The sequence below is a fragment of the Hemicordylus capensis genome, chromosome 1, assembly GCF_027244095.1.
Source record: "Hemicordylus capensis ecotype Gifberg chromosome 1, rHemCap1.1.pri, whole genome shotgun sequence".
Classification (NCBI taxonomy): domain Eukaryota; kingdom Metazoa; phylum Chordata; class Lepidosauria; order Squamata; family Cordylidae; genus Hemicordylus; species Hemicordylus capensis.
The window spans coordinates 268,053,699-268,080,077 of record NC_069657.1 but is presented as its reverse complement, the minus strand read 5'-3'; the positions used below and the strand labels follow the sequence as shown (position 1 = coordinate 268,080,077).

Here is a 26,379-nt window from a genome sequence, read left to right as displayed (position 1 = left end):
ATACCCTTATGTGTTGCTCAGATGTTCTGCCATCCTCCCTGAACATTCCTTTATTGCAGAGAAGTCTGAACCATCGCTCGGTCTACCAGCAGCCCAAATACTAGTTTAAAGTATTTGAGCTGCATGTAGAGCAGTGGTTCAGAAGAGCAACCCCCCACCCCCATACACCCCCCACAATAAAGAGACATGCTGGAAGGACATTTGGGGTGTATAGGAAAGAGATAAGGATGTGTACGCCCTTGTCACATCCCTCTTTTTAACCAATTAGTCCAGTTTAGGGGGTGGAAATGTCATCCGAGCTGGCCTTCTGTGTACAGCGTATGCATATACAGTGTTCAATGCATGTACAGTAGTACATTTCCTATCTGTTTGAGGGGCCTGTACCCAAGTCCACTTGTAAAATGAATGCATGCATGCACAGTCTTTCACACAAAAAGATGCAGATGTGTTCCACCTGAATACTCATGGAACACAGGAAGCTGCCTTATACCAAGGCAGGCCATTGGTCCACCGAGCTCAGTATCATCTACGCTGATTGGCAGGGGCTCTCCAACGTTTCAGGCAGGAGTCATACCCAGCCTTACCTGGAGATGCCAGGCAGCAGTGGCGCACCAGAGGGGGGGGAAGAGGGGGTGGGCACAGAGAGGCAAAGAGCATTTATGGATGGGCAAGATGTGTCTCACATTTTAGATTTCTGACACATAAATGGGGGGGGGTGCACTTGCCCAGCCATGCCCTCCCTCTAGAGCAAACCATGGACCTCAGCCGCTCTTCCACTGAGCCCTGGCCCCATCATCTTACAGGGACCACTCCATCCCATCATCCCATCCAAATGCAAACCCAAGGGAACCCTGCTTAGCAAAGGAGACAATTCATGCTTGCTACCACAATAAGAGCCACCTAATGATGCAGTGAGGAAATAACTTGCCTAGCGAGCAAGAGGTTGCCAGTTCGAATCCCCGCAAGTATGTTTCCCAAACTATGGGAAAGGCCGATACTAGGCAGCAGTGATATAGGAAGATGCTGAAAGGCATCATCTCAGACTGCGGTACTGCGGAGGAGATGGCAATGGTAAACCCCTCCTGTATTCTACCAAAGACACCCACAGGGCTCTGTGGGCGCCAGGAGTCGACACCACCACTCAACAGCACAACTTTACTTTCACCACCACCAGACCAGCTCTCCATCCTAATAGGATTCAGTTAGCCCTGCACTTTGAGTGATGGGGATCGCTACAAAGATTAGAAATCCCGGCAGCGGAAGCGCAAGAGCCCTCCAGGAAAGCCGCCGTGAAGAGCCTGTCGGCACTCGCACGCCCGACCACTTGAGGCTGGAGAGGCAAATCTCCTCCCGCTGAGGGCGACAGACAGAAGGACCTTCCGCCGCCCCAGGGGTGGTAGCAGCAGCAGCAGCAGCAGCATTCCCGCCCACTCCTTGCTCGGCCGCCTCTCGCCTCCTGCTCCTCCAGCCGTGGGAAGAGCAGCAGCGCCATGCTCCGGAAGAGGGGCAGCGGCCGCCGCCAGGACGAGGGCGCTGACTCGGGAGCCGAGACTGGCGGGTGAGTCGCCTCCCCAGCCCCGGGCTGACAGGGTGTGGGGGTGGATTGCCATGGCGTGGCGATTGTGGATCCTCCCGTACGACGGACATAGAACTTGGTCCCCGCCCGTGGATGGGCACCGTTTTCGGGGCTCCTCCTCCTTCTCGGCCCCCTGGGCAGTGGGGGCTTCTTTGGCCAGGGGCTGTTGGGAACCATGAAGACAGAGAAAGCCGCCAAGCCTTGGAGGGCAAAACGCTCTCGAAGCCAGGAAACCGTGGGCGATAGGAGGCGGGGAAGGGAGGGTTAAGCTCCGCCGCCGCCCCTTCTGTGCGCGCCCAGGGACCCCTTTGCACAGCCCCTCTTCCTTCCCACAAGAGCCTCCGACCGGGATGTTGTCGCACCTGTGCTCTGTGTGGGGCGGGGGCGGGGTTGGGGGTTGAGGGGGTTGGCTGTGGCTGGGGTCACAGGAGGAGCTGGGAATGAGGGGGATCATGTGTGGAGGACTTTGGGGAAAGTGCGGGAACCGAGCCACAGGTGCAGTCATAATCGGCGTGTTAACGGTTCAAAGGGTGGGTGTACACCAACAACAAAAACCCAAACATATTGCCTAATAAAGGCTGGTTTTTACAATCCCTGACCCCCAAAGTAGAGAAAAAATGTTTTCAAAAGATCGAATTATTGGGGTGTGTGTGTGTGTGTGTGTGTATGTATGTGTATATATATATGAGTTTTCATCTACAGACCAGTTTGCAAGGCAGATGTTCTCATGCATAGCTGTTCTAGTAAAGCACCTACAAATGTGTTTTGAGGCAGAAGTGTGACATCTGCTTGAAAATTTCCAGAGACTGGGGAGGGAAATCTCTTTCCTATGCCCAGAGATAGCTATGCTTTGTTTATAATGTGTATTTGCAAGCAGCCTTCTTTTAATAATGAAGTGTTTGAACTGTTCTGTTTTATTTGCACCCATGGATTGGATTCCCCCCCCCTTGTTTGTGGGAGGCATTTCTCATTTCATGTTTTTGTTAGAATTTACCTTTGCAAAAGTCTTATTGAGACATTACACTGTGCATGTGTACACAGGTGTCTGCACATGTGTACATGTTTATGTATGAATGACTGTACATGTGCTCATGTGCTCATTTTAAAAGTGAACCTGAGCACAGACCCTCTCAAATACAGGGTACAGATAGGAAATGTGTTACTATGCATGTGCATGTGTTGAACATAATTTTTGAATAGGACTCAAATGGTAAGTATGTCCTTTGACCTGATGGCGGGTCGCAGGAGAAGGTTCTATTGAATAGTGGCAAAACTGGTAGTGAAGAAGGTCAAAGAAGGTTTGAACTTCTTGTGGAGTGCCCTGGCCAAAAGGATGCAGAGCTTCAGTGGGGAGAAGCTTGCAGAACCCAGAGTGCTAACAGTCGAGACTGTTGGTGTACAAATGAGAGAAAAGTTAGGATCAATAAAAGTTAATTGGTTGCAAATCAACACCAAGTCTTGCATTTTGCTACTAATCATGTCATCTTTCAACAGAAAACTAGGCCTCTCACAAAATTGGAAAAACTGATTCTTAATTCTACATCAAAAACAAAGAGGACAGCCTCTAATATATATGAAATCCTACAAATTGAATCTATTAAGAGTGCAAAGGACTTAGAATTGGTGTGGGCAAGAGATCTAGAAGTGGAACTTTCTCCAATGTGGCAAAAAAACCCCTTATAAATCAGTGTCATGTTTGATCAAGGAAAATGCCCTCAAGCTTGCTCACAGATGGTACTTGACAATCCTCAGACTGCATCATATTAGCATATTAACAAAGCCATAAATGCTGATTGTTGGAGAGGATGTGGTGAAAGGGGAACTTTTTGCCACATGTGATGGAGCTGTGATGTTTTAAAAACCTTTTGGGGTGGTGTTCTTGGTGAAATTTCAAAAATTACAAAGCAGGAAATAATACCAAACTAGTGGGCCTGGGCGCAGAGCATCTGTGCCTCTAGTCGGGCCCAGCCGTTCTCTCCCCGCCCCCCCTCCATGCTGCCGCCTCACCCTAGGGGGCCAGAGCCAGGCTGCCCCGCCGCCTCCCGCTGCCCTGCTGCCCCCCCCACTGCTGCCGCCTCACCCCGGGGGGCCAGGACCATAACATCCCGCCACTGTCTCCCTCCGCTTTGCCACCCTCCTCCTCGGGACAGTGGGGCTTTACCCACTGCCCAAACTGCCTTCTGGTGCAGTCGTCCTCCTGCTGCCCCAACCGGCTCCTGGCATGCACTCCTCCCTCCCACCCTTGCGTGTCTCTCCCCCTCTGGGCCCGCCATTGGTCGCGACTGCAGTGGGGGTGGGGCTTGCCACATCCCCACGCACCGGCTATAGGGATTAATTATATAGATTTTGCAGTGGCACTTCTATCTACAATATATTTGAAGATCTTTACAAGGAATTACTTCACAAGGACCTTTTTTAAAAAAAATATTGGTTGGAGCATGCCTTGAGATAGCTAAGCACTCAGGGAAAATCAGGCCAGTTGTCCTTGGAACTAGAGAGTTTGACATATTGCTTTATTAGAAGAACTGACAAATGAAATTAGATCATCAAAAGCCTGCACAGATCCCAGTGCTTTTATTTCAGCATGATTTAACTTCATTTGATACATCAACAGTACTGGATCATCCTTGCAACCACCATCTATTCACACTAACTTCTGGAAGTAACTTCTTGGATGAATTTTTAGTGAACATTATATGGTTCTTATATGGCCTTTGAACTTTTCATACTTACGGTCTTAAAGTACTTCCTTGAAGATTTTGGACTATAGCTTCCTGTAATGTTTATATTGTTTATAGAAATTAATGAAATGAAAGTTTTTTAAAAATCAAAACTGTTATATTCAGTCTTTCTGCATGCATACATCATGAGGCTGTTCTCACGTGCAGCCTAACCCAGCCTGGAAGCCCAGTTAGGGAAGCCCAGGTTAGACTACGTGTGAGAACCGCCCGGGCCCGATCCTGGCAGGGCAGCACCACCTAGCTGTACCAGGGCAAAGATGGGGGATGTGGTCCTGCTAATTTTCCTGAACCTCATGATGGCCTTCAGTACCATCCGCCATGGTATCTGGTGGCCTGAGACAGGAACTGGTGTCACTGGGGGCCAGTAGTTCCATGCAGGGGCTGGAGAATTATTCCTCTGCCGCATGACAATTATGCTTGAGTGTTCTGCAGGACTCTGCCTTGCCCTCCTGTTGTTTAACACTTACATGAAGCGAGTCATCCAGATGTTTGGAGAGAGGTATCATCAATATGCTGATGGCATCCAACTGTATTTTGCCTTTTCGCCAGGTTCAGGTGATTCAGTGCTTGGAATCAGTAATGGACTGGATGAAGGCCCATAAGTTGAGCCTCAGTCCACACGAGATAGTTATGCTGCTGGGCATCTTGTCTTCCTGGAGAAGTGGTGTTCTGGATGGGGTTGCACTCCTTAAGGATCACCTTTCCAATCTGGCTATGCTAGTAGATCCAGCCTTGGCATCTACAATGGCTTCCATGGCATAAAACATCTTTCACCAGCCTTTGCTAATTTGTCAGCTATGGCCATTCCTGGACTGAGATAGCCTGACCACAGTTATCCATGCTATGGTTATGCCCTGTTTGGACTACTGCAGTGTATTGTGTGGGGGGGTGCCTTTGAATACTGTTTGGAAACTTCAGTTGGGGCAAAATACAGTAGCTGGACCATTGACTGGGTTTGAGTATACAGGACGTATTTCGTCAGTCTTAAAACAACTGTACTGGCTTCTGGTTCCTTTCTGTGAACAATTTAGAGAACAGGTAAAATTCTGAACAGCTTGGGAGCCAGATACCTTAAAAACCACCTTCTCCTAGATGAGCCTGCCCACAATCTTGCTCTAAGGCCCTTTTTCAAGTCCCACTGCTGTCAGAAGTAAGATGGGTGGTGTCTGGAGATAGGAACTTGGTAGTGCTGGTGCTGCACCAGCTTTAGAATTCACTCCCCCATGGAGGCTTGCTAGTGCCAAGCCTGACATCTTTTTGACACTCATTGAATACATATTTCTTTCCCCAGAATGTTTAAATTCTTTGTTTTATTCTGTGCTGAATTAACATACTTTGCTGCTTATGTTTTATTGTTATTTGGTTTTGGTTTTATTGTTTTTAATTTCTACTATAAGCCAGTCAAATAATTATATAGGACTGAAGAAGTGGGATATTAAATTAGAAGAATAATTTGAGTCTCCCCTGTCCCTGATACATCACCTCTCAGATCTTTCCCTTTGGTGTATTTGTTCCTGCTGAAATACACACACCCCCGGCCGCTTTTTTCAAAAACATTAATATTATAATACTGTACTGCAAGTTAATACTCTTGATTATATTATTGTACCTTCTGTGGATTATTATCTAGCATCTTTTCCCTGCCCCATAATATATCCATATGTATCAACCATGGTGACAGAAATCAATCCTTTTTGTTCAGCAACCACATTTGAAGAGCAACCCTTAGTGAATGTATCTTTTTGTACTGCAGGTCGGAATACAGCCGTGTGTCAACTTCTAGCAGTGAGTATAATTCTGTTTTCTCTTGCTATCCAGTTCACATGGGAAACTTTGGAAAGGGGGAAGCTGCATTGCCATGGAGGAAATGTGAAAGGACTGAGGGAAGGTTTCAGGAATGTCCCAACTGTTTCCAAACCCAATCCACTTCCATGGATGCCAACTGAGAGTGTTTGACCCTTGATCTCTGAGGAATTGAATACCTCATAGGAACATAGGAAGCTGCCTTATACTGAGTCAGACCATTGATCCATCTAGCTCAGTATTGTCTACACTGACTGGCAGCAGCTCTCCAAGGTTTCAGGCAAGAGTCTCTCCCAGCTCTACTTGGAGATGCCACCAGGGATTGAATCTGGGACCTCTGGCATGCAAAGCAGATGCTTTTCTCCTGAGCTACGGCCTCATCCCTGAGTTTGAGATTGTGGGTGGGATGGGGGTGGGTGAAGATTGTGATTGTGGGTGAAGTTGGAGATGGATGGGGGTGGGGAACCCGTTTATTATTACATTATTATGAAATATTCAAGAGTTCTCAAAGAAGTCTACATAATAAAGAAAACAGAAGATGGTTCCTTATTCCAGAAGGGCTCACGATCCACATGAAAGGAAAGCACACACACTGGAGTGAAGTTGAGGTAGCAAGAGGCTCTGGCGCACGTTAGTTCATTTAGAAAATGTAGGTGCAACCCTTCAGTATTGCTTCTCTTAGGGCAGCTAACAGACAAATAACCCATTACCCATATTAACAATACATTAAATCAACCAGTAAAGCATCAATATAAATATAAACATCACAGCAGCGAGAATGAAGATCTAAAAACTCAGCCAAAATTAAAAGACCTGGAAAAATAAAAGGGTGTTTTCTGACACCGAAAAGACATTATAGTAGGCACCAAGTGAGCCCTCCTAGGGAGGGATAGGGCACTATGCCTGAAATGGTCCTTTCCCTGGTTGCCACCTGTCTTGCCTCTGAGAGGGCAGGAGCACCAGAGGAAGGCTTCTGATGATCTTAGCATGTTGGCAGGTTCATGTTTGTTTGGATCCGTTTCAGCTGGTATTGCCAATCAAGGCAAACCACAAACAGGGTGGGGTGGGGTGAGGGTCATTGGTCTATGGATGTGAGAACTGAATCCCTGTCTATCCTAGGTAGTAAAAGCTCATCAGAAGAAGCTTTCTACTTAGTAGCCTTGTCTGCTTAGTAGCCTTGCAACTTCAGTCATATTTTCAGACTTGCTGTGGTATTTAAAAATACATTTCGAATGTGTTTGTACATGAAATGGATGAGTTTATGTTGCATGTGCATAGATACTATTTCAGTTGTATGTATCACAGCTTATTAACCCACCAGATGTGCCCAGGGCTGCTGTGGACTTCTAAGCAAAGCTTGACACTGTTCAGAAGCAGCAGATGAGGAAGCAATGTTGCCTCGGGCTTCCCCATTTGTGACAAATGGGGAACATCCCCAGGGCACAGTGTTACAGCTGCGTAATGCTGCACGCCATGCATTATGTATGTATGATATTTATATACCACCTGATATGTGTATCTTTAGGCAGTGTAGATAATTTAAAATACAACAAATATAAAATACAACAAATAAAAGAACAGAATAAACCCTGTTAACTGAGCAAAGAGGAAGCTTTCAAAGTGGTGATTCTCTTATATTTAGCAGAGGGAGAGCAACTGGCCCTATCCAACCCCAGCACAGAATCTCTCCAGTGGCAGTCTAAAATTAATTTTAATTAAAAGCCAGAGAAAACAGGTGCATCCTGAAGGTTTTTTAAAGAGCAATCAGAGATGGAGAAGCTCTTGTTTTGACAGGGAGGGAGTATATTGCAAAGCCCTGGGGCAGCCACAGAGAAGGTCGGTCCTGAGTTGCCACCAAATGAACCAGTGGCATCCATAACCGGACCTCCCCAGGTGTAGCTCAGTGTCTGGTTTTGTTGTTGTTGTTGATCTTTTAAAACTATTTCCTGGTTATTGTATCATGTATGTATTTTTGTCCTGTGAGTTAGTAGCTGTGATTGAATACATTCACAGAGGATGATTTTGTCTGTGTCTTGAATAGATCTGTCCATTTCTATGTTGGGAGGAGGCATTTTCATTTGGTTTTTTGTTGTTGTTGTTGTTGTTGTTCTTGTGGGTTTCTGAGCTCCCTCCTCCTGCTTTGTCCTCTAGAAATGGCTGTGACACCTGTCAAAATGGTTACACCCCCAGATGTGAAAGGCCAAAAAGAAAATCTAACTTGACATGTTGCTTCCGACCTACATACAGCAAGTGAGGCTGCTAGGTGTAGCACATCAGGGGGAGCTAGAGCTAGTTTCACGCCCAAGTGCCTGCCAAGTGTAGTAGAGGCTTGTTGTTTCTTCCATTTGTCAGCCTCGTGGTTGAGAATGTCAGTTCGCAGTGTGAGCTAAATTTGCACAAATGAATCTCTGAAAACTATTTTAATCACAGTGCCTGAAGTTACACACACACACACACACGTTGTACTCCAAAGGCAGAGTTTTATTGCCCACCCCTCAGTCTCCGTCTTGAGCTTTGTGTAAAGGGGATTGTAATGTTGCTGCTTGTCCCTGCGACTACTCAGTGCTGGCATTACTGTTTTCCTTTAAACAAACAAACAAACAAACAAACAAACAAACAAACAAACAAACTATATATATATATATATATATATATATATATATATATATATATATATATATATATCGTTGCACTCTGTTAAAGCACTTGCTTTTGTACTGCTCTCAAATGTTGTCATGATTAGCCTCCTTTAAAGTCACGCTATAGCAGCTCAAGCCCTCCTCACTGTAGTTGGATTGTGAATGGCTAAATATGGCTGTAAGTCATATGACTGACTTATGGCTGTAAGAACCTGAAAGCTTCTAGAAATCTCAATTAGATTTCATTACTACTACTACTACTACTACTAATAATAATAATAATAAATATTCTGCGGTGATATCTATAATAATAACAGCAACAATATTGATGATAAAATTCAGCCATCCCAGGTCCTTGGGAAGGACTCGATGTCTGGATAAAACAAACCAGTCAATAACACCTGTCTGACTGTGTAAACAACAACAACAACAACAACAACAATAAAAACAAGATTTTAATCATGTTTTAAACATGTTTTGGCTCCATGTTTCTAAAAAGCGCATGTGACTGCCTTGGCTTGGTCTTGGTGGAACTTCTCAGAATAAACAGCAGAAAACAAAATCCTGTTTGGATTTGACAATATCAAGACATCAAAAAAGAATCCTCATAATATATACTATTGTTTTTATTTTATTTTATTTTTACATTTATGTCCCGCTGTTCCTCCGTGGAGCTCAGAGCAGTGTACATGGTTATTTCTATCCTCACAACAACCCTGTGCGGTAGGTTAGGCTGAGAGATACATGACTGGCCCAGAGTCACCCAGTGAGCTTCATGGTTGAATGGGGATTCAAACTTGGGTCTTCCTGGTCCTAATCCAGCACTCTAAGCACTACGCTATGCTGGCTATGATATTGCTATATCATATCATAGTAATGAAACTGGATGGTTAAACATTATCCAGACTAGGTTGTATTTAATAAATCCAAATCAATACATCTATATACTCTAATAAAATAGATGGAAAATGATCAATACAATTTCATTAAAATAGTCTCTATGTATCCAGGTGAAAAGACAGAATCCGATTGCATATACAACATAATCTGGATAATTTTTAACCATCCAGTTTTATTACAATGATATTAAAACACTAGTATGTGGATTCTTTTTTGATGGCTTCTCAGAATAATTCACAATCTCCGTCTGTGTCAAAGCTTTCACAGCCTGCTTTGACGTGCATGTTCTTTCCTGTGTGGCAAAGTGGCTCTTCAAAGCATCCAAGCTACTCTTTTGTATTTCCTGTGGTTGTGTAGTCTGTCTTTTTAAAGCAGCTTTTCTTATACAAATAAGTTTTAAGGTAGGTGGAGGGGGAATTTGTAGGAACTACATACTGTTTGGGGGCGGGTGAGGTGGAGAGACGCTTAGAAAAAAAGACACTTCAGGACTGTAGCATTTTCTGCAGGATTAACATCGGCCCAAGAAGCCTGATAGGAATGCTGAGCTTCTCTTTGCTTTGGTGACAGTTTGCCAGAGGGCAGATTGAGCTCACTCCGTTTGTTGACAGGGAAGCTGAAAGAAAAGCTTCTTTCAATGGCACAAATGCCATTCATTTTCTCTATAAATCAGGTTTGGGGTTTTCTCTCTGGACGCTCTTTGTCATGTCCTGCTTCAGCGTTTCTTTTTCTCACCTTTACTAAGGAAGTCTCTCAGAGTTTGGAAAAAGGAAGACTGTGCTGTAGGTGTCGACTCCTGGCAACCACAGAGTCATGTGGTTTTCATGCTAGAATACAGGAGGGGGTTTCCAAGGGAGGTACAAAGAGTGCAGGGATGTATGAAGGAGTGACATGGGGGTCCGACTGCAGCAAATGTGTCGCTGCCTTTTTTGTAGCAGGCAGGCAGGCACTCAGCATGTTTTCAAAGTAGCCTAGTCCCAGTCTTGCAACAGATCCAGCCCTTGATGAACATAAGTTCTCCCCTTGCAGACAGCTAATACTTTGTAATTTCCCTGTGAGTGGGGTTTGAGCATTTTACTGGATGCTGGTAACCATTTGAGCTTCAGTAAATGGGAGACTGTCAGGGAGAGTGTTTACTCCATTACCCCTAGGGCACCATAGGCTGAATCACCTGACCTACGTCAACTGTGATAGCCTGATGGGCCAAACCATTCTATATAGACTTGACTGATAAGCCCTATATTGTACGAGTGTACAGATGTCTGTACACACACAGGTTTTTGTGCAGATGACTGGACCGGTGTTCATTTTAAAAGTTAACCTGGGTGCAGACTCCTTATGCATAGAACAGATAGGAAATGCACTACTGCACCTTCATGTGGCATAACGTGTGAATAACTGGACCTGTGTACGCTGTATACTTAAATGTAATATGTGGATAGGGTTATTAGGATTCTCTATAGACATTTTATGTTTAATGGGCAGAACTTTCCATGGCGACCTCAAATGTCTGGCAAATATGGCTTGGAAGAGAATTCAGCCCCGCCCCATCTTAAATTTCTCCCTTCCACAGAATATCATTGCTGCACAACAGGAATGTCTTTTTAAAAAAACCAAAAAAAACCTGATAATTTTTTCCTCTCCTGCATTCAGGTGAACTTTCTTTGGAGGATGTAGAGGACCCTTTCCTTGTCAGCATACACATCATTGCAGATCCAGGAGAATCCAGAGCTCTGCAACAAGCCATTGACAGCCTCTTGGCGTGGATCCACCCAGACCTTCAGCTTTTCCGGGTCTCAGAAAGACGGATACCAAGGAAGCCTCGGAAATCTGGTGGTCAGGCTACAGCTTCCCAGCCAGCCCTTGCGGTCATTCTCTTTCTGCAAGAAGAATATGACGAAGAGCCAATCCTGCAGCTCCACGAGTCCTTTCGGAGGCCACCCTGGCGTTTCCACCACACGGAGCGTGTGCATGGCAATTTCCTCCCTTACATGCCAGGCAGCCAGGATTTCTTCACCTTGGCGCAAGGGACTCCTTTGTGGGCCATCCGCCCAGTGCATTATGGGAAGGAAATAATACGCTTTACCATCTACTGCAGGAATGAGAACTTTGTAGACATTATGAGGATGTATGAGTTGATTTTGAAACGACGGGTTTGTCAAAAAAAGGCAGACTTTTGTGTGTTTCCTGTCTATTCTAATGTGGATATAGATATTCAGTTCTCCTTAAAGAGGCTTCCAGGAGGTCATGTGCCAAGTCCCACAGAATCAGCTGTGCTGGAATTCCGAGTGAAAGATATTGGGCAGCTTGTCCCTCTCTTGCCCAATCCCTGCAGCCCTATTAGTGAAGGCAGATGGCAAACTGAAGATCTGGATGGGAATAAGATCCTTTTGCAGGTACTTGTTAACTTTTTTGAAGCTGCCTGTGGTCTATTGGAAATTGAGGGTTCACATCTGAAAGCAGCCTTACCAACAAACACAAAAGAATGTGTTATAAGGATGTGCAACATGATCTTATACATATTGATTCAGAAGTAAGTCTCAGTGGCTAATATCCTCACTAACCATGGGGAAGCTCTTCATATAAAGTGACTTAGCAACATTTAGTAATTGTGTCCTACTACGAGGGTGGGTAACCAATTTTCACTGATCTCTCCTTCCCCTGGTAGCACTTTTTAACATGCAGAAACATTTCCCTGAGGGCTGTGCAGGGAAAGAGCCCCTGGTGGCGCAGTGGTAAAACTGCCACCCTGTAACCAGAAGGTTACAAGTTCGATCCTGACCAGGGGCTCAAGGTTGACTCAGCCTTCCATCCTTCCGAGGTCGGTAAAATGAGTACCCAGAATGTTGGGGGCAATATGCTACATCATTGTAAACCGCTTAGAGAGCTCCGGCTATAGAGCGGTATATAAATGTAAGTGCTATTGCTATTGCTATTGCTATATTTTGGGGTGTGCACTTCTGAAGGAAGAAGAGATCAGCAAAATGTGTTCCCCCTGTCTGCACAGCAGGTCTCTGGATAACTAAATGCTATGGAGGCCACTGAGTTCAAGGAGGCTTAGTACCATGTAAGTGTACATAGGATTGCAGCCTCTAAAATGCAAACGTAAAAAATGTAAGGGTTGTGTTTTGTCCAGAGTATTCATTATTTGTGGTAGATTTTCCTCTCTCCCCATTTCTGTCCTGATTGGTACTGTATTCCCCAGCTTACTCCAACTGATACCCCCAATGAAGTATGTGTTAAAGAAGGGCTATAGCAGTCAAATAAAGAATTATTCAAGAGTCCACTGTACACAACACTGGGCGACAGGAAAGGGCAGGGGGAATAAAGCCCCCTGGGAAAAGGAAGCTTGAGATTTTACAAAGTTTCATGGAAAGCATCAGCTCTTGTGATGGGACAGATGACATTCTTATGAAAGGATCATCCCTTTTCACTTCACATGTCTGATGCATTGGGGTTAGAAGGGAACACCATTATCATCATTACTGTCATACCTGGGCGGGTCAGGTGTGGCAGGAAGCACACTGTGGGTGCAGGCAGGTCAGAGTCAAACCAGCAAGCCAGAAATCAGTCCATTGGGGTGGGTGAGGCGAAGGCAATCAAGCAGGCAGTCAGGAGCCAAAGATCAGTCCGCTAGGAGCAGGCAGGGTCATGGTCCAAAACAAGCAAGGGGTCGGAAGACAGGGAATCCAAGAGCAAGGAGCAGGAGCACTTCCACTGGTGGAGATGAGGGCTTCTCGAACCTTGCCTCTTCCTGTGAGTCATCTCGACCAGTCGGGCTCAGAGGCCACAACCACTTCAACTTCAGAGCCTCTGGTGCCCAGCTCAGGGGTCATGACGCCTTCTTCCTGGGACTCCTCCATGTCATATTCGGGGTTCATTCCTCTCCATGGGGGTTGGCTGTCCCAAACATAGATGCTACTGTGAAATTGGGTGGATTCCAATCTTGAAAATGTGCCAATTCATCAGCCCTTTACACATGATAATGTCAGGGTGGATCATCATTCTTAGCATAAGCCTAACTTTACCATGTGTATCTGTGCTCATCTGAACTGACCCATTGTCTACTTACTTCTGTTTTAAAATCAGCAAACTTGAAGCCTTCTGCAACCATTTTATTAGCTTCTGCTAAAGTAACCAAAAATGGGTATATGGGACAACTACATTCAGTAAAATCCAGTCCCTTTTTAATTTCTTTTTTCTTCTGATTCCTGATTCCTACCCAGCTTCATATGCTTTCCAGGAAATTGCAAACTTTTATACTTGGGTAAGCCTCTTTGAGGGTCCAGTGGGCAGAAAATCAAGCAAGATATTTAAAAACTAAACCTTCATTCTGAATCCCTGAGAATGTAATAATTGATTATGTTATAAATAATAAATGTATTTCTGAACAGTGGCCAGCATTCTAACTGTGCACATGTGCTTCTGACAAAAACATACACACAGCCTCTGCCCCTCTGTAGCATGGTCATTCTTACGCAAGAACACAGCCATTTTTGCCACTCTCCTTTTACTCCAGAAACACACTTTGACAGCAAAAACACATCCCCGAATCCTGCGTAGCCCTCAGGGTTGTGTTTCCATGGATCAAAGAGGACTTTTGTAGCAAGGAGAGAGCAGCTAAAACAGCCACACTCCTGCACAAGAGCACCTGAGGTTTGGAAGTGCAGAGGCTAGCACGGGATGTATGCTTTTGTTACAAGCAGATGCACACCATTAGGATGTCAGCCAACATAAGATTAATTGAAGAAACAATGTGAAAAAACAACAACAGAAAAAAACCATGTTAAATCACTTTTGGCAAATGCACCAGATTTGAATATGCTGAATGAGAATGTTGTCCTCCTATTGTGCATAGGCTTGAGCTGGCTAGATAATGTGTCTTTTATTGCTGATACCGTGTTTCCCTGAAAATAAGACAGTGTCTTATATTAATTTTAGCCCCAGAAAATGCACTAGGGCAATTAGCGGTACATCAGAAATTACTGCTAGGTCTTACTTTCGGGGTAGGTCTTACTTTCGGGGAAACAGGGTACACAACACATTGGTAGCTCTCATCACCGTTCCCTCTAACAGGGATTCCCAGATGTTGTTCGCTACAACTCCTAGCATCCCCAGCTACAATGGCCTTTGGCTGGGGAGTATGGGAGTTGTAGTCAACAACATCTGGGAATCCCTCTTAGAGGGAACACTGCTCTCCATTAGTACATCTATTTCTCTTAAATGTTACTTGTCACTGGGATTTGAATCTAGTGCAGTAATTGTACTAACAAGATATAGTTCCCAGAGATGTTTTTTTACACTGTGTTCAACAAGGATCATGGTATTGCCATCCAATTGGATTGCTGCCATGCTCTTATCCCATTTAGTCAATTGGGCAGTTCAGTAAAACGAGCTGAGAAAATCTCCTCTCCTGTGCGGCAACCTGGGTATTGGGGGCAATGTTCTCTCTGGTAGCAGGGGTAATTGTGTGCTCATTGTGATGCCCTGCCTCTTTCATCTGTGCACATAATCCTTCTTGAAGCTGGAGATGGTCCAAGTAAACTACCATACCTCAAGCCCAGGCCCAGTGAATTAACTTGAAATTTATCTGGAGAAAACTTTCTTGGCTAAGGTTGCCACCACTTTTTCTCACCTTGTTCCTGTGTCTTCAGTACTAGCTGACATGAAGCTATTCGGCCGATGAAGCTTCTCCTATGCAGAGATAGTGGTAGGAAAAGTGTCACCTGCCAAATTCCGGTGTGTCAAGATGCTGTTAAAGGCACTGGACCAGAGCCAGTAACAATGTTGACAATTCTATTCTGGGCTGAATGGGGCTAGGCCGGATCCCCTCCCCCCCCCCCCCGCCACCACAGCCCAGTAGTAGATCACTAAGCCAGGGAGTTTTTCTATCATTTGCAAAACCATTGCTCCCATCACATAGCCATGAATTTTATAAATAATATTTGTTTGTTATTTCTGTACCACCTGATATGTACATCTCCAGGCGGTGTACAAAATTTAAAATATTTTAAATTCACAGATTAAAATAGTTATTAAAACAATTTTTTAAAATGATTAAAAATTAATTCTAATTAAAAGCCTGCAAAAACAGGAGAGTCTTGAGGTTCTTCCTGAATGAAGGAAGAGATAACATATTGTTTGATCAGCAAACATTTTGTTGAGTGTAGGATTATCTTCTTTATCCATAAGATTCTTTGCCTTAGTTGTTTACTGCATGATAATGTTGGCTGACATCCTGATTAATGACGCGCCCCTGCAATGCAAGCAGCACTGTTGCTTCTGAATAGTTCAGCTAACTCAGCTACACTGATGGCTCAGCAGTAGAGGCAAATTTTGATGGTCTCCCTTTCTCCAGGAACCTCTCTGTGCCACCCTAAAATATGTCCCTGAGAGTCACACAACCCTCAGGGGCATATTTTTGGGGGGACACAGAGGGCTTTTAGGGAAAGGAGAGGTCATTGAAATCCCTTCCCACACCCACCAGCACAGTGCAGGTTTAGTGTGGAACTCTTTAGTATCACTCACTGGTGCTTCATTTACTTATTGCAACTTTATTTACTATTTTTCTAACCGCTTTGAGAATTTTGTGGGAAAGTGGTATATAAATGTTGATAGTCGTTAGGATGCCAGCCATTATATTATATCCCCTGATAACTAAGCAAAGAGGTGCCCTTTCAAAATGGTGATTCTCTTTATTTAGAAGGGGGGAAGCAACTGCCCTTATCCATCCCCAGCACGGCATCCCTCCAATGGCTGCTGCTAGTGTCTGTCTTATGTTTCTTTTTGGGATTGTGTGCCCTTTGGAGACAGGGAGACATTTTTATTTATTTTATTTTATTTACTTATTTATATCTATGTAAACTTCTTTGGAAACTTTTGTTGAAAAGCAGTATATAAAATATCTATCCATCCATTATTTGCTCTGTCTAAAAGAATGGGCAGGGCATATTTTGATAATATTCAGTATTTAAATAATAAAGGCCCTGTGACTTCTTGTTCTTCTTTAGGTTATTAATACAGTCCATAACCTTCTGAACTTTAATTCAAAAGCTCAAGCACACACACACACACACACACACACACACACAAACTCACCAAGACTGGGGTTTGCTGCCCACATATTCAAGGGGCTTCCTGGATTACCGCTAAAAATTTGAGTGCCTTTGAGTACCTCAAAAGATCCTTGCTCTTTGGCACAGACTGAAATATTAACCTCAACAAATCAGAAGGGTTTATATTTCCTGCAATCCTGTAGCTCAGTTTGAGTATAGAGAATACTCTTTTGTAGCCTTGCTAATACAAGTGTAACAGTTCGTGCTTAGAGCTTTTGTTATATTAAACAGCTGAGCCTAGTCTAGCAGGGCTGCTTGTTCTCTTTGTCTCTGACCAATTACACACTAAACAAACAGTTCTCTGTCAGCACTAACAACTCTGCACAACCCTGAAAGATCTAAGGCAAAATAACAATTAAATGGTCATTTTTCACTCAAGCCAGCTGGAAGATCTCCACAAAAAGGAGTCCAAAGAGAGAAATCTGACTTCTCTGTAATGTTTGCTTATCAGAAAAGTGCACACATTCATTATTTCCAGAAAACTATACTTTGTTGGGTTTTTAAAAGCATGGGGCTTGGTATAGAAGTAGCATTAATCTATAGTTGCCTGTAGAGAGATGCTTTGAATGAACACCCCTCCTGCCCCCATACAATTAGGTAATGATTGGATGAGCTATGGCCCATCCCCTAAGGAAAATATCTTAAAATGCTCATATGTAGTCACCTATCCAAATGCAAACTGAGGTGGACCCAGCTTCGGAAAGGGGACCGTTTATACTTGCTACCACAAGACCAGCTCTCCTCCCCTAATGCTACCTTTTGACACAGTCTTCAGTGCCACTTCTGTCAATTCTATTTATTTCTTTTGGATTGTGAATTTGTCACACAGTAGCATTCTTTTTTTCACTTGGGAGTTGCTGCCAAGGGGGAACATCTTTCTCTGTTATTTGGGGGCACACATCTTTCTCTGTTATTAACATATTCAGTGGCAATTTATAGGTAGCAGAAATGTATGATTGTTGCTAATGGGACATTTGGTTTTTTGCTTCCTCTTCTCCACAGCAAACCTGGTATAAGAAGAGTGTTAAGCAGAACAGGTTTTGCCAGTCATCCAAAAAACTTCCTGTTGCATCACTGCCAAGTGCCGTTCCCCATAGCGGCAGATCGATTCCTAACAAAACCAGTAATCCCTCAAGACCAGTTAATTCAACCACATTTCACCTTGCCAGTCAGTGCTTTCGTCTTTCCCACCAAGACTTGAGAAACTACCACCAAGAACACTTTTGCGGAAGATCCAGCAGTGGCTCAATCCGCTCAGGTTCATTCCAGCGAAGCAAGTCTCTTGTCTGCTTGCCCACAAGTTCTCCCCTGGCCTTGGAATCATTTCATTTTAGTGAGCCAAACTCATTAAGCACTTTCTCTTCTGGGCACAGTACAAGAACCCGAGTGAACATTGATGACTTGGAGGGCGTTCAGGAGACTGATGTAGACACAGGCATGAAACTTGCTTTCTCTGATCTGTCTGTGGTTTCAGCTTATTCAGTTCCTTATGGTTTCAGTAAGAATATGGAAGGAAGGACAAAGTGTGTCACACGGGAGTGGAGTGTTAATAGATTTAAGCAGGCTGGCCTTAGAGGAAGATCCCATACAGCTAAGTGCAGCAGCCTCTGTGATTCATCTTCCAGCTCCCTTCCTTTTCATTTCCATTGGTCTTCCGGCTCTTCTGCATCGCCTTCAGCTTCTCCTTCAGCACCTCATGTTGAGATAAAATGGTTGCCCAGAGGAACATTTTTTACTTTTGATGACAGCAGAACTACTGGTGGTGGAAAAACTAATGAAGAAGAATTTTACATCTGAACTGTCTGTTTGTGTGTGTGAGAGAGAGAGCTTTCAGCCCTCAGCTGACCACCCTTGAACTGATGTGAGATCAGAAATACGGCAGTGATATTCCCAAAAAATTTTTGTCCTCTTTGTTCTATAATGTATGTGAAGTTAAAAAATTTGCTTTTCATCTCTCTCAATCATTTCCTCCCCCCCCCCATTGCCCTTTCTAAATTAAAAAGTCTAGAACACCCTGAGAAGAGGGGCTGGCAAGTTGCTATTGATTGATTGATTAAGTGCCGTCAAGTTGGTGTTGGCTCTTAGCGACCACATAGATAGATTCTCTCCAGGATGGTCTGTCTTCCACTTGGCCTTTAAGGTCTCTCAGTGGTGCATTCATTGCTGTCGTAATCGAGTCCATCCACCTTGCTGCTGGTGATCGTTGCTTAAATCTTTTATTGTTAATAAGTTGTTACTGAAGTAGCAAAAAGCTCCACTCTGTGGGGTCATCAGAAGCCTGCCTGGCCAATGATTGGGACAGTGGCCAGGCTCTGCCACACCTTTGAGTTTGTATTGCTGTAGTTGTGAAAATCAGCTACAGTATTTGTATCTAAGGGTGGTGGGGTGGTCTTTGAAATACAGTTGGGGTCTGGGCCAAATCAGTCCCAGTGTCCTTGATGGGGGGTAAGTTCCATAGAGCTTTGTGGAGAAAATAAATGGGCTACATTTGGGGACACGGGGATGGGGCAAATCTATGTAGCAAGGTGGTTAGTAGGAATGAGTTGTGATCCCGGAAGTTGCCAGCTCAAATCCCACACCTGCCACTAACCCAAGTTCCTTATCTTTGTTCCTCAGCTCTGGCATAATAAAATTGTCCTCTTCTCCAGGGTGGTTATACTTTATTACTGTGGTAACGTATGTAGAACACTCTGAACACTGTTTCGTATTTATTAATAAATTCTAAGTATTATTAAACCTGACACAACTCCGTTTTGTTCCCATCTAAGCAGTGTACCTGAGGCCACTACCTGCTTCTTGTCCGCAACACTTACCCATAGCACTTCCTGTCTTGGATGTGAAGTGAGAAGTGATGCCAGTGACCTTTATGGTACAAAACAGCAGTCTGGATCAGGAAGGTCAAGCTGTGCTGTGTGCCTCTGCCTGTGCCAAGCGGCCCATGAAGGCCATGAAGCTGGCAGACCAGGAGCCTCATCTCCACAATGCAGAGCTTAGTAAGATGCTTGGGAAGCTCTGGAGGTCAGAATGGTTAGGGAAACCACACAAAATGATGGCAAGCTGGGGCATGCAGGTAGGCTTGAGCCAGAAACGTTTCGGAGGCCGTTATAGAGGCCTCTGAAACATTTTGGCCACCGGGGCTGTTTTGGCTTTCGGAGGTGGCGGGGGTGTTCCCTTAAGGGGGGGAGGGTGCACTTACCCCTCCTGCCGCATTTCCCCCACCGGTGCTCCGTGGTATCAAAGCCCCTCAGGGCGGCAGCATACCTCCCTGCCGCCCAGTTGCCCTCATCAGTCGGAAGTGGCCGGAAGTACTGAGCGCACGTGCACCCGTCTGCTGTGCATGCACACATGATGGGCACACACGCGCCTGGTACTTCCGACCACTTCTGGCCGATGAGGGCGGCAGGGAGGTATGCTGCCACCCCGAGGGGCTTTGTTACCATGGAGCGCTGGTGGGGGAAATGTGGCAGGAGGAGTAAGTGCACCCTCCCCCACCTTAAGGGAACACCCCCGCCGCCTCTGGAATGGTTCCGGGCACACCCCTACACGCAGGAAAGAGCCACCCTCCTTTCCTAACTTGGCCTTTCCCTTTGTTATCTCTGTGAGTTAGGGAGACTCTTTCCTCGCCTTTCTCCTCCCAGGTGGTGATGCCTCTCCTCAGTTCTCTGCTGGATGACTAGTTCAAAGGGTGGGATAGAAGAGGGGCCTTTTTCTGTTCTGAATGTTGGTACTATTTATTTATGCATTTCTATCCTGCTCTTCCTTCAAGGAGCCCAGAGTGATGTATATGGTTATGATGATCCTCACAACAACCCTGTGAGGTAGGTTAGGCTGAGAGATATCCACTGGCCCAGAGTCACCCAGTGAGTTTCATGGCTGAATGGGGATTTGAACTCAGGTCTTCCTGGTCCTAGTCCAACACTCTAACCACTACACCACACTGGCTCTCCACTACACTATACTTTTGACAAACTGTGTTGGTGGAATACATCAGATTATCAAGGACCAGACATTACTTTTGGTATTTGTGGAAGAAATTTTTAGGTGTACAATTATTACAATGGATAGGGGGTATAATTTCTAAGGCAGTTTGGACTATATGTTCTCCATGGGCCCAGTCCTACATGATAAGGCTGTGTGCCTGCCATGAGCACTCACATTAGTTTCTCCTCTGGCACATTTTCAAGGGGGGTTGTTTACATGGGGTCTGCCACAGCTTTAGAACCAGCAACATCCAGAATACCTGGACTGAGGTGAAGATTTAAGTTCCCACAGCCCTTTCTGCCACCTGGAACATCTGTGGAAAGGAAGAGACTTCTGTCAAGAGGCATATGTAATGTGGTCTAATGCAAGGGAGCCTTCAGTGAGAAGAAGGGCTAATTACTGCTTTAATTATTTGCTGTGAGCCATCTTGAAGACCCATATGGGTGGAAAGGCAGGATACAAATCCTTCAGATAAATAAAAAGAGGTCAGTTCAGATGATACAGGTGGGCTGGCCATGCCTGCCTGCCTGCCTGCCTGTGATTAGGGATGTGCACGTGTAGTCTGCCTCCCCCCGCCCCCCCAGCTTGCCTTTCCCCTTCTCCAAATTGCATGCGAGGGTGATTTGTCTGAACTGCACCCTCACATATGACCTAATATGACAGTATACTTTAACCATCACCACCACCATCCCCGGGATTAGAAGATGAAAGATGTGCCTGGAGGTGAAGTGGGAAGTGTGTGTTCATATCCCAGATGTGTGGGTGGGGCCATTTCCAGTCTAACAGAGTAATCAGGAAAGAGATGGGAGAGGGAATGCTCATCTGCGAGCTGAGTGTGCAGGTGGGACCCTCCATCCTCACTGTGGAGCTGGGTACATGTTCTGTACAGAGGCCTCTGCCTCCCGCCTCTATACTGAGCTCGCAGACAAGCACATTCTCCTCCACCTACCTTGATTGTAGAATTCGCACAATGGCCAGTCGGGAGTGTGCACAGCTCCTGAACTAGGGTAGGAAGCCTCGCCTACCCTAGTAATCCTTGTGAGAGCAGTCCTATAGACTCTCCTCTGATTTCAGGACATACGCAGCTAGGGATTCTAGGAGTTTTGATGGGTATGTTACTTAGAGGACAACTTAGGTTTGGTCTACACCAACAGGAAAATAAGATAGTTAAGTTCTGAAGTGGTAGACTGGACAGTTCCAGATTGCAGCGAATGGATCACATTTTTGTATGCTCTTCCATGTACACAATTCCCTGCACATAGAAAACTAGCATAGCAGGGAGCAGACTGGGCTAGAACCTATACCCTGACTTGCTAGGATTTACTTGCAGGGTTGTTGTTTTTACTTGGGGGAGCATTCAAAATGGCATTCTCTGCCTGCAGCTGAAAGTGATACAACCCATTCTACCGCCTCATTCTGTTGCATGTAGAAATTATGCATTAGTTTTTTCTTCTCCTTGGAACTCTGTAGAGGAGATCAAATTAATTTTGCTGGTCTGCAGTTGATAACTCTTTTAAAAATCAATCTGTAGCCATTAAGTGTAAGTAAGTAAGTAATCTTTATTTCGATCATAGACCAAAGTGTAAGGGTTCTATGGAATAAATATGGTGATTCCATATTAATTTCTTCCTAACAACCAAATGTGCTGGACTGTATTTGTATCCCATTATATTTACTGGAAAATCCCTAAGGTGTTTAGTGTTCCTTGTTGGTTGTAGTGTCCATCAGCCAATTAGAGCTATGTTTGTTATTCCAGGAAAAGTGATTAAGACTATTCGAGCTGTGGCTGAACCAGGAAGGACCCAAGCATTTTAAATGATATGCTTATGTGGCAGGCAGAGTGTATTAAAGATCAGCTCTGGCTCAGGTTTTTGAACAGTTATGAGAAGCTTTTTTTAACCCGGAGAGACCATCTACCAGTATTTTTGTTGATAAAGTATCTTTAGCAGTTTCATCTAAATCCCAGAGGACACAGGCTCATGGTGCCACTTGGTTTGACTAGGAGTGTCATAAAGCTAAGAAAAGCACAGCTAAACGGATTAAAGTGAATAACTCTGAACTGGCAGTTAAAGATCTTACAGGATTAAAGAGGGAATACAAAAGCTTACTGAGTTATAAAAAGTCCTGTCATTTTGCCTGTAGTATGCAGTGAAATCTAGGGAACTTGTGACTTAAAAAAAAAAAAAGTTAATAAAGGCTGTCATTGTCTGTCATTCATTAATAAAGGCTGTCATTGTTAGCAAATTTCTCAAATGAAGCTTGGGAACAAGGCACTTTATTAAAATGCCAACATCTAATTTTAATCTTAGAATCTAACCTATGGCTTTTCTTATCTTGATCCTTGGCCAACAGTAACTTTTGGGGGAGGTGAAAAGGGTTAATTATACAGCTTGCCAGTAATAAAGCTCTGGGGAAGGACAGTATTACCAGCAAGGTTTTAAGAACAAGTGGATACCCGTCATTGGACACCTTTTAACATTATGTATTAATTGTTTGTCACTTTAAGTGGTGCAGTGGGGAAATGCCTGACTAACAAGTAGAAGGTTGCTGGTTCGAATCCCCACTGCTACTATATCGGGCAGCAGCGATATAGGAAGGTGCTGAACGGCATCATCTCATACTGCACGGGAGGAGGCAATGGTAAACCCCTCCTGTATTCTACCAAAGAAGCTCTGTGGGCGCCAGGAGCCAACACTGACTTGACGGCACACTTTACCTTATTAATTGTACAGGTTCAGTTTCTGTGAGAAAGAATTTTAGTAGTATGTTTTTAAGAAAGGAGATAGGAACATGCCAATGAACAACAGACAACTTAGTCTGATTCACATAATAATATAACCATGATTTTTTTTAAAAAAATGATGCCTCACTTTTCCTTTTAAAATGACCAAAGCTGCTTCCGACAAAGTAAGCAATAAAAAGTAAAAATTTGAAAAGAGAAGACACGAGTCGCAGACAGTCTAGTTCAATAAAATCAGTTTTAAAACCACTAGCAGCTGGAGAAATCAAAGGTCTGTTTAAAAAGAAAGATGTTTCACCTGAACTTAGTACTATTAGTACTACTAATAGGTGGAAGGCCAGTTGAGTATAGTGGGCTTCTCTTGGCAGGGAATGCCAGAACCTGGACATGTCCCCCTGAGAAGCCGGTCTCCCTGATCCCAGCCAAATGCAATTAGATATGAGTGGGGCATGGACCAGGGCCTCCATAAAGGATGTTAATAAGCGAGCAGACTCGTATAGGAGAAAGCTGTCCTTCAGGTATCCCAGTCTCAAGCTGTTCAGTGCTTTTAAAAGTCGAAGCCAGCACTTTGAATAAGACCCAGAACTTATGAACTGGCAACCGATGAAGTTGTTTCAATAAGGGAGCTGCATGTTCCTTGTAACTAGCTTGGCTCAGTAACCTGGGCTGCAACATATTGGACCAAGTGAAATTCCAAGACAGTCTTCAAAGGCAGCCCCACGTAGAACGCATTGCAGTAATCCAAACATAAGACTTGTGTCACCAAGGCCAGATCTGCTTTCTTGAGGAACTGATGTAGCTGGCACACAACCTAAATTGGATGAAGGCACTTCTGGGCATCCAGGTTCAGAACTGGGTCCAGTATGACACCCCCCCACACACACACACAATTTTCAACAGGAGAGCAACCCCACCCAAACAGGTTGTTCATCGATCTGCAGCCCTATTGACCAGGAGCACCTCTGTCCCTTCTGGATTAAGCTTCTGTTTGTTTGCTTATGACTGATAGGTTGTTTGCCTATTAATGGTCCTCAGTAGCCTCACTGGATCTCAGTGAAAAGGAGAGATAGAGTTGAGTATCATCCGTCGAGTGATGGTACCCAGCTCCGAAACTCGAACAGCCTCTTTCAGTAGATAGTACTCCTGCTAAATGAGTAAAGAAACACCTTTTAAAGTGGTGATTGTGATTCTCTTATATTCAGCAGGGGGAGGGAGAGCAACTGGCCCTATCCAACCCCAGGGCGTTTCCCAGATTAACCCCTACAACAGTGTCACTACGGATCTCATAAATGTGCTTCCGTCCTTCCTGTATTCTGACTCCACAGTCCCTGCGCTAACAGCAAGGTGCCATTCACATTTCCAATGCCTTATTTCGGATTCTATCTTTGCATTACAGTGCCACAACGTTGCAAGTCCATTGCAGAAACATAGCTGTATTTTCCTGTTGTAGGAGTTTGAGATTTGGGAATCGCTTTGATCCTGCCAAGCCGAAGCATTTTACTGCTGTTTTAGGGTGTAATCTGGAAAGCGCCCAGCACAGCATCCCTTCAGTGGCTGTTGCTGGTACCTGCCTTATGTTTCTTTTTAGATTGTGAGCCCTTTGGGGACAGGGAAACATGTTTGTCTGTTTTTCTATGTAAACCACTTTGAGAACTTTGGTTGAAGAGGATTATATAAACGTTCATAGTAGTTTCATATAGACATTAAACTGTGAGCCACCTATTGAGCAGGTTAACACCGGCAGAGCTGATCCATCCGTGCTGCTGCAGGCTTGCATTGAATCCAGGGGCGGAGCCACCATTGGGCGAAAGGGTTCAAAGAACCCAGGCCGCCAGTGGCGAAAAGCCGCCGAGAGAGCCCTGCCCTGTGTGGCTCGGGCTCCATAGGAGCCCAGAGCGAACTCCCCTCTCCCACGCCGAGGCTGCCGAGAGCCCTGGCGAACACTTCACCAATTACTTCAGGCAGCTCCGACTGCCCAATAGAACTTTTTCCCCTTCCTCTCCCTCTCTGGAGGGAGAGAAAGGGGAAAACGTCTTATTAGACAGCCAACCCTGCCTGAAATGACGTGCTGAGAGCTCGTTCGGGCTCTCGGCAGCCCAGGCCACGCCCCCTTGCACATGACAAAGTCACATGACACGGGGGCGTGTCCTGGGCTGCCGAGAGCCCGAACGAGCTCTCAGCACGTCATTTCAGGCAGGGTTGGCTGCCTAATAGGACATTTCCCCCTTTCTCACCCTCCAGAGAGGGAGAGGAAGGGAAAAACGTTCTATAGGGCAGTCGGAGCTGCCTGAAATACTTTGCAGAGAGTTTGCCCGGGCTCTCAGCGGCCCGGGCGTGAGAGGAGGGAGTTCTCTCTGGGCTCCTATGGAGCCCAAGCCATGCCCCGTGCACGTGACGTCACACGCACGGGCATATTGGAAGGGGCCTCCAAGTGGGGCTGGACACAGGCCGCCGCTCGGCTGGCTCTGTGCCTGATTAAATCCACCCACGCTGCTGCGGGATTGCAGTAAAGTCCTGGAGGCTTTACAGACAGGGCTTCTACCCCCGAATCTCCTTCGGAAGAGAGTGTGTGCATTCACACACCAGCCAAACTTACCCCGAAGTCCCTTCAAGATCCTTGGACCCACTCCATGCACAAGTCGGGCTTTGTCTTGCGATTTCTAGCTTATCTCGAGTATTTCCGGGTTTTTAAAATGCTGGTTTTAAGCTGCTTTTTCTGAAATCGCTGGAGTAAATAGGGAGAGGTACTGACATAGAATCATTAGCATGATAAGGACACTCTCTTTAGAAATGCAGCTGTAGCTCTTTAGTAATCTCTCCCTCTCCCCCACCCCATTGGCTAGAAGGAAATCACGGAGGTATGTCATGTGGACTTGCATCAAAACAA

The 26,379-nt window shown here is 45.0% G+C and overlaps 1 protein-coding gene across 2 annotated transcripts; it reads left to right on the top strand.

The window, feature by feature from the left end:
- Positions 1–1,298: 1,298 nt before the first annotated feature.
- Positions 1,299–18,805, top strand: FAM124A (family with sequence similarity 124 member A). 2 transcript variants are annotated; one of them, XM_053293868.1, is made up of 4 exons: positions 1,299–1,558; positions 6,071–6,102; positions 11,310–12,052; positions 17,774–18,805. In XM_053293868.1, exons 1-4 carry the CDS (start codon positions 1,491–1,493, stop codon positions 18,566–18,568), a joined length of 1,638 nt encoding a protein of 545 aa, XP_053149843.1. In that variant the 5' UTR covers positions 1,299–1,490; the 3' UTR covers positions 18,569–18,805. The 2 variants fall into 2 exon arrangements, with proteins under 2 accessions (XP_053149843.1, XP_053149854.1); XM_053293879.1 differs by having other exon boundaries at positions 11,310–12,189; positions 17,774–18,105.
- The last annotated feature ends 7,574 nt before the right edge of the window (positions 18,806–26,379 follow it).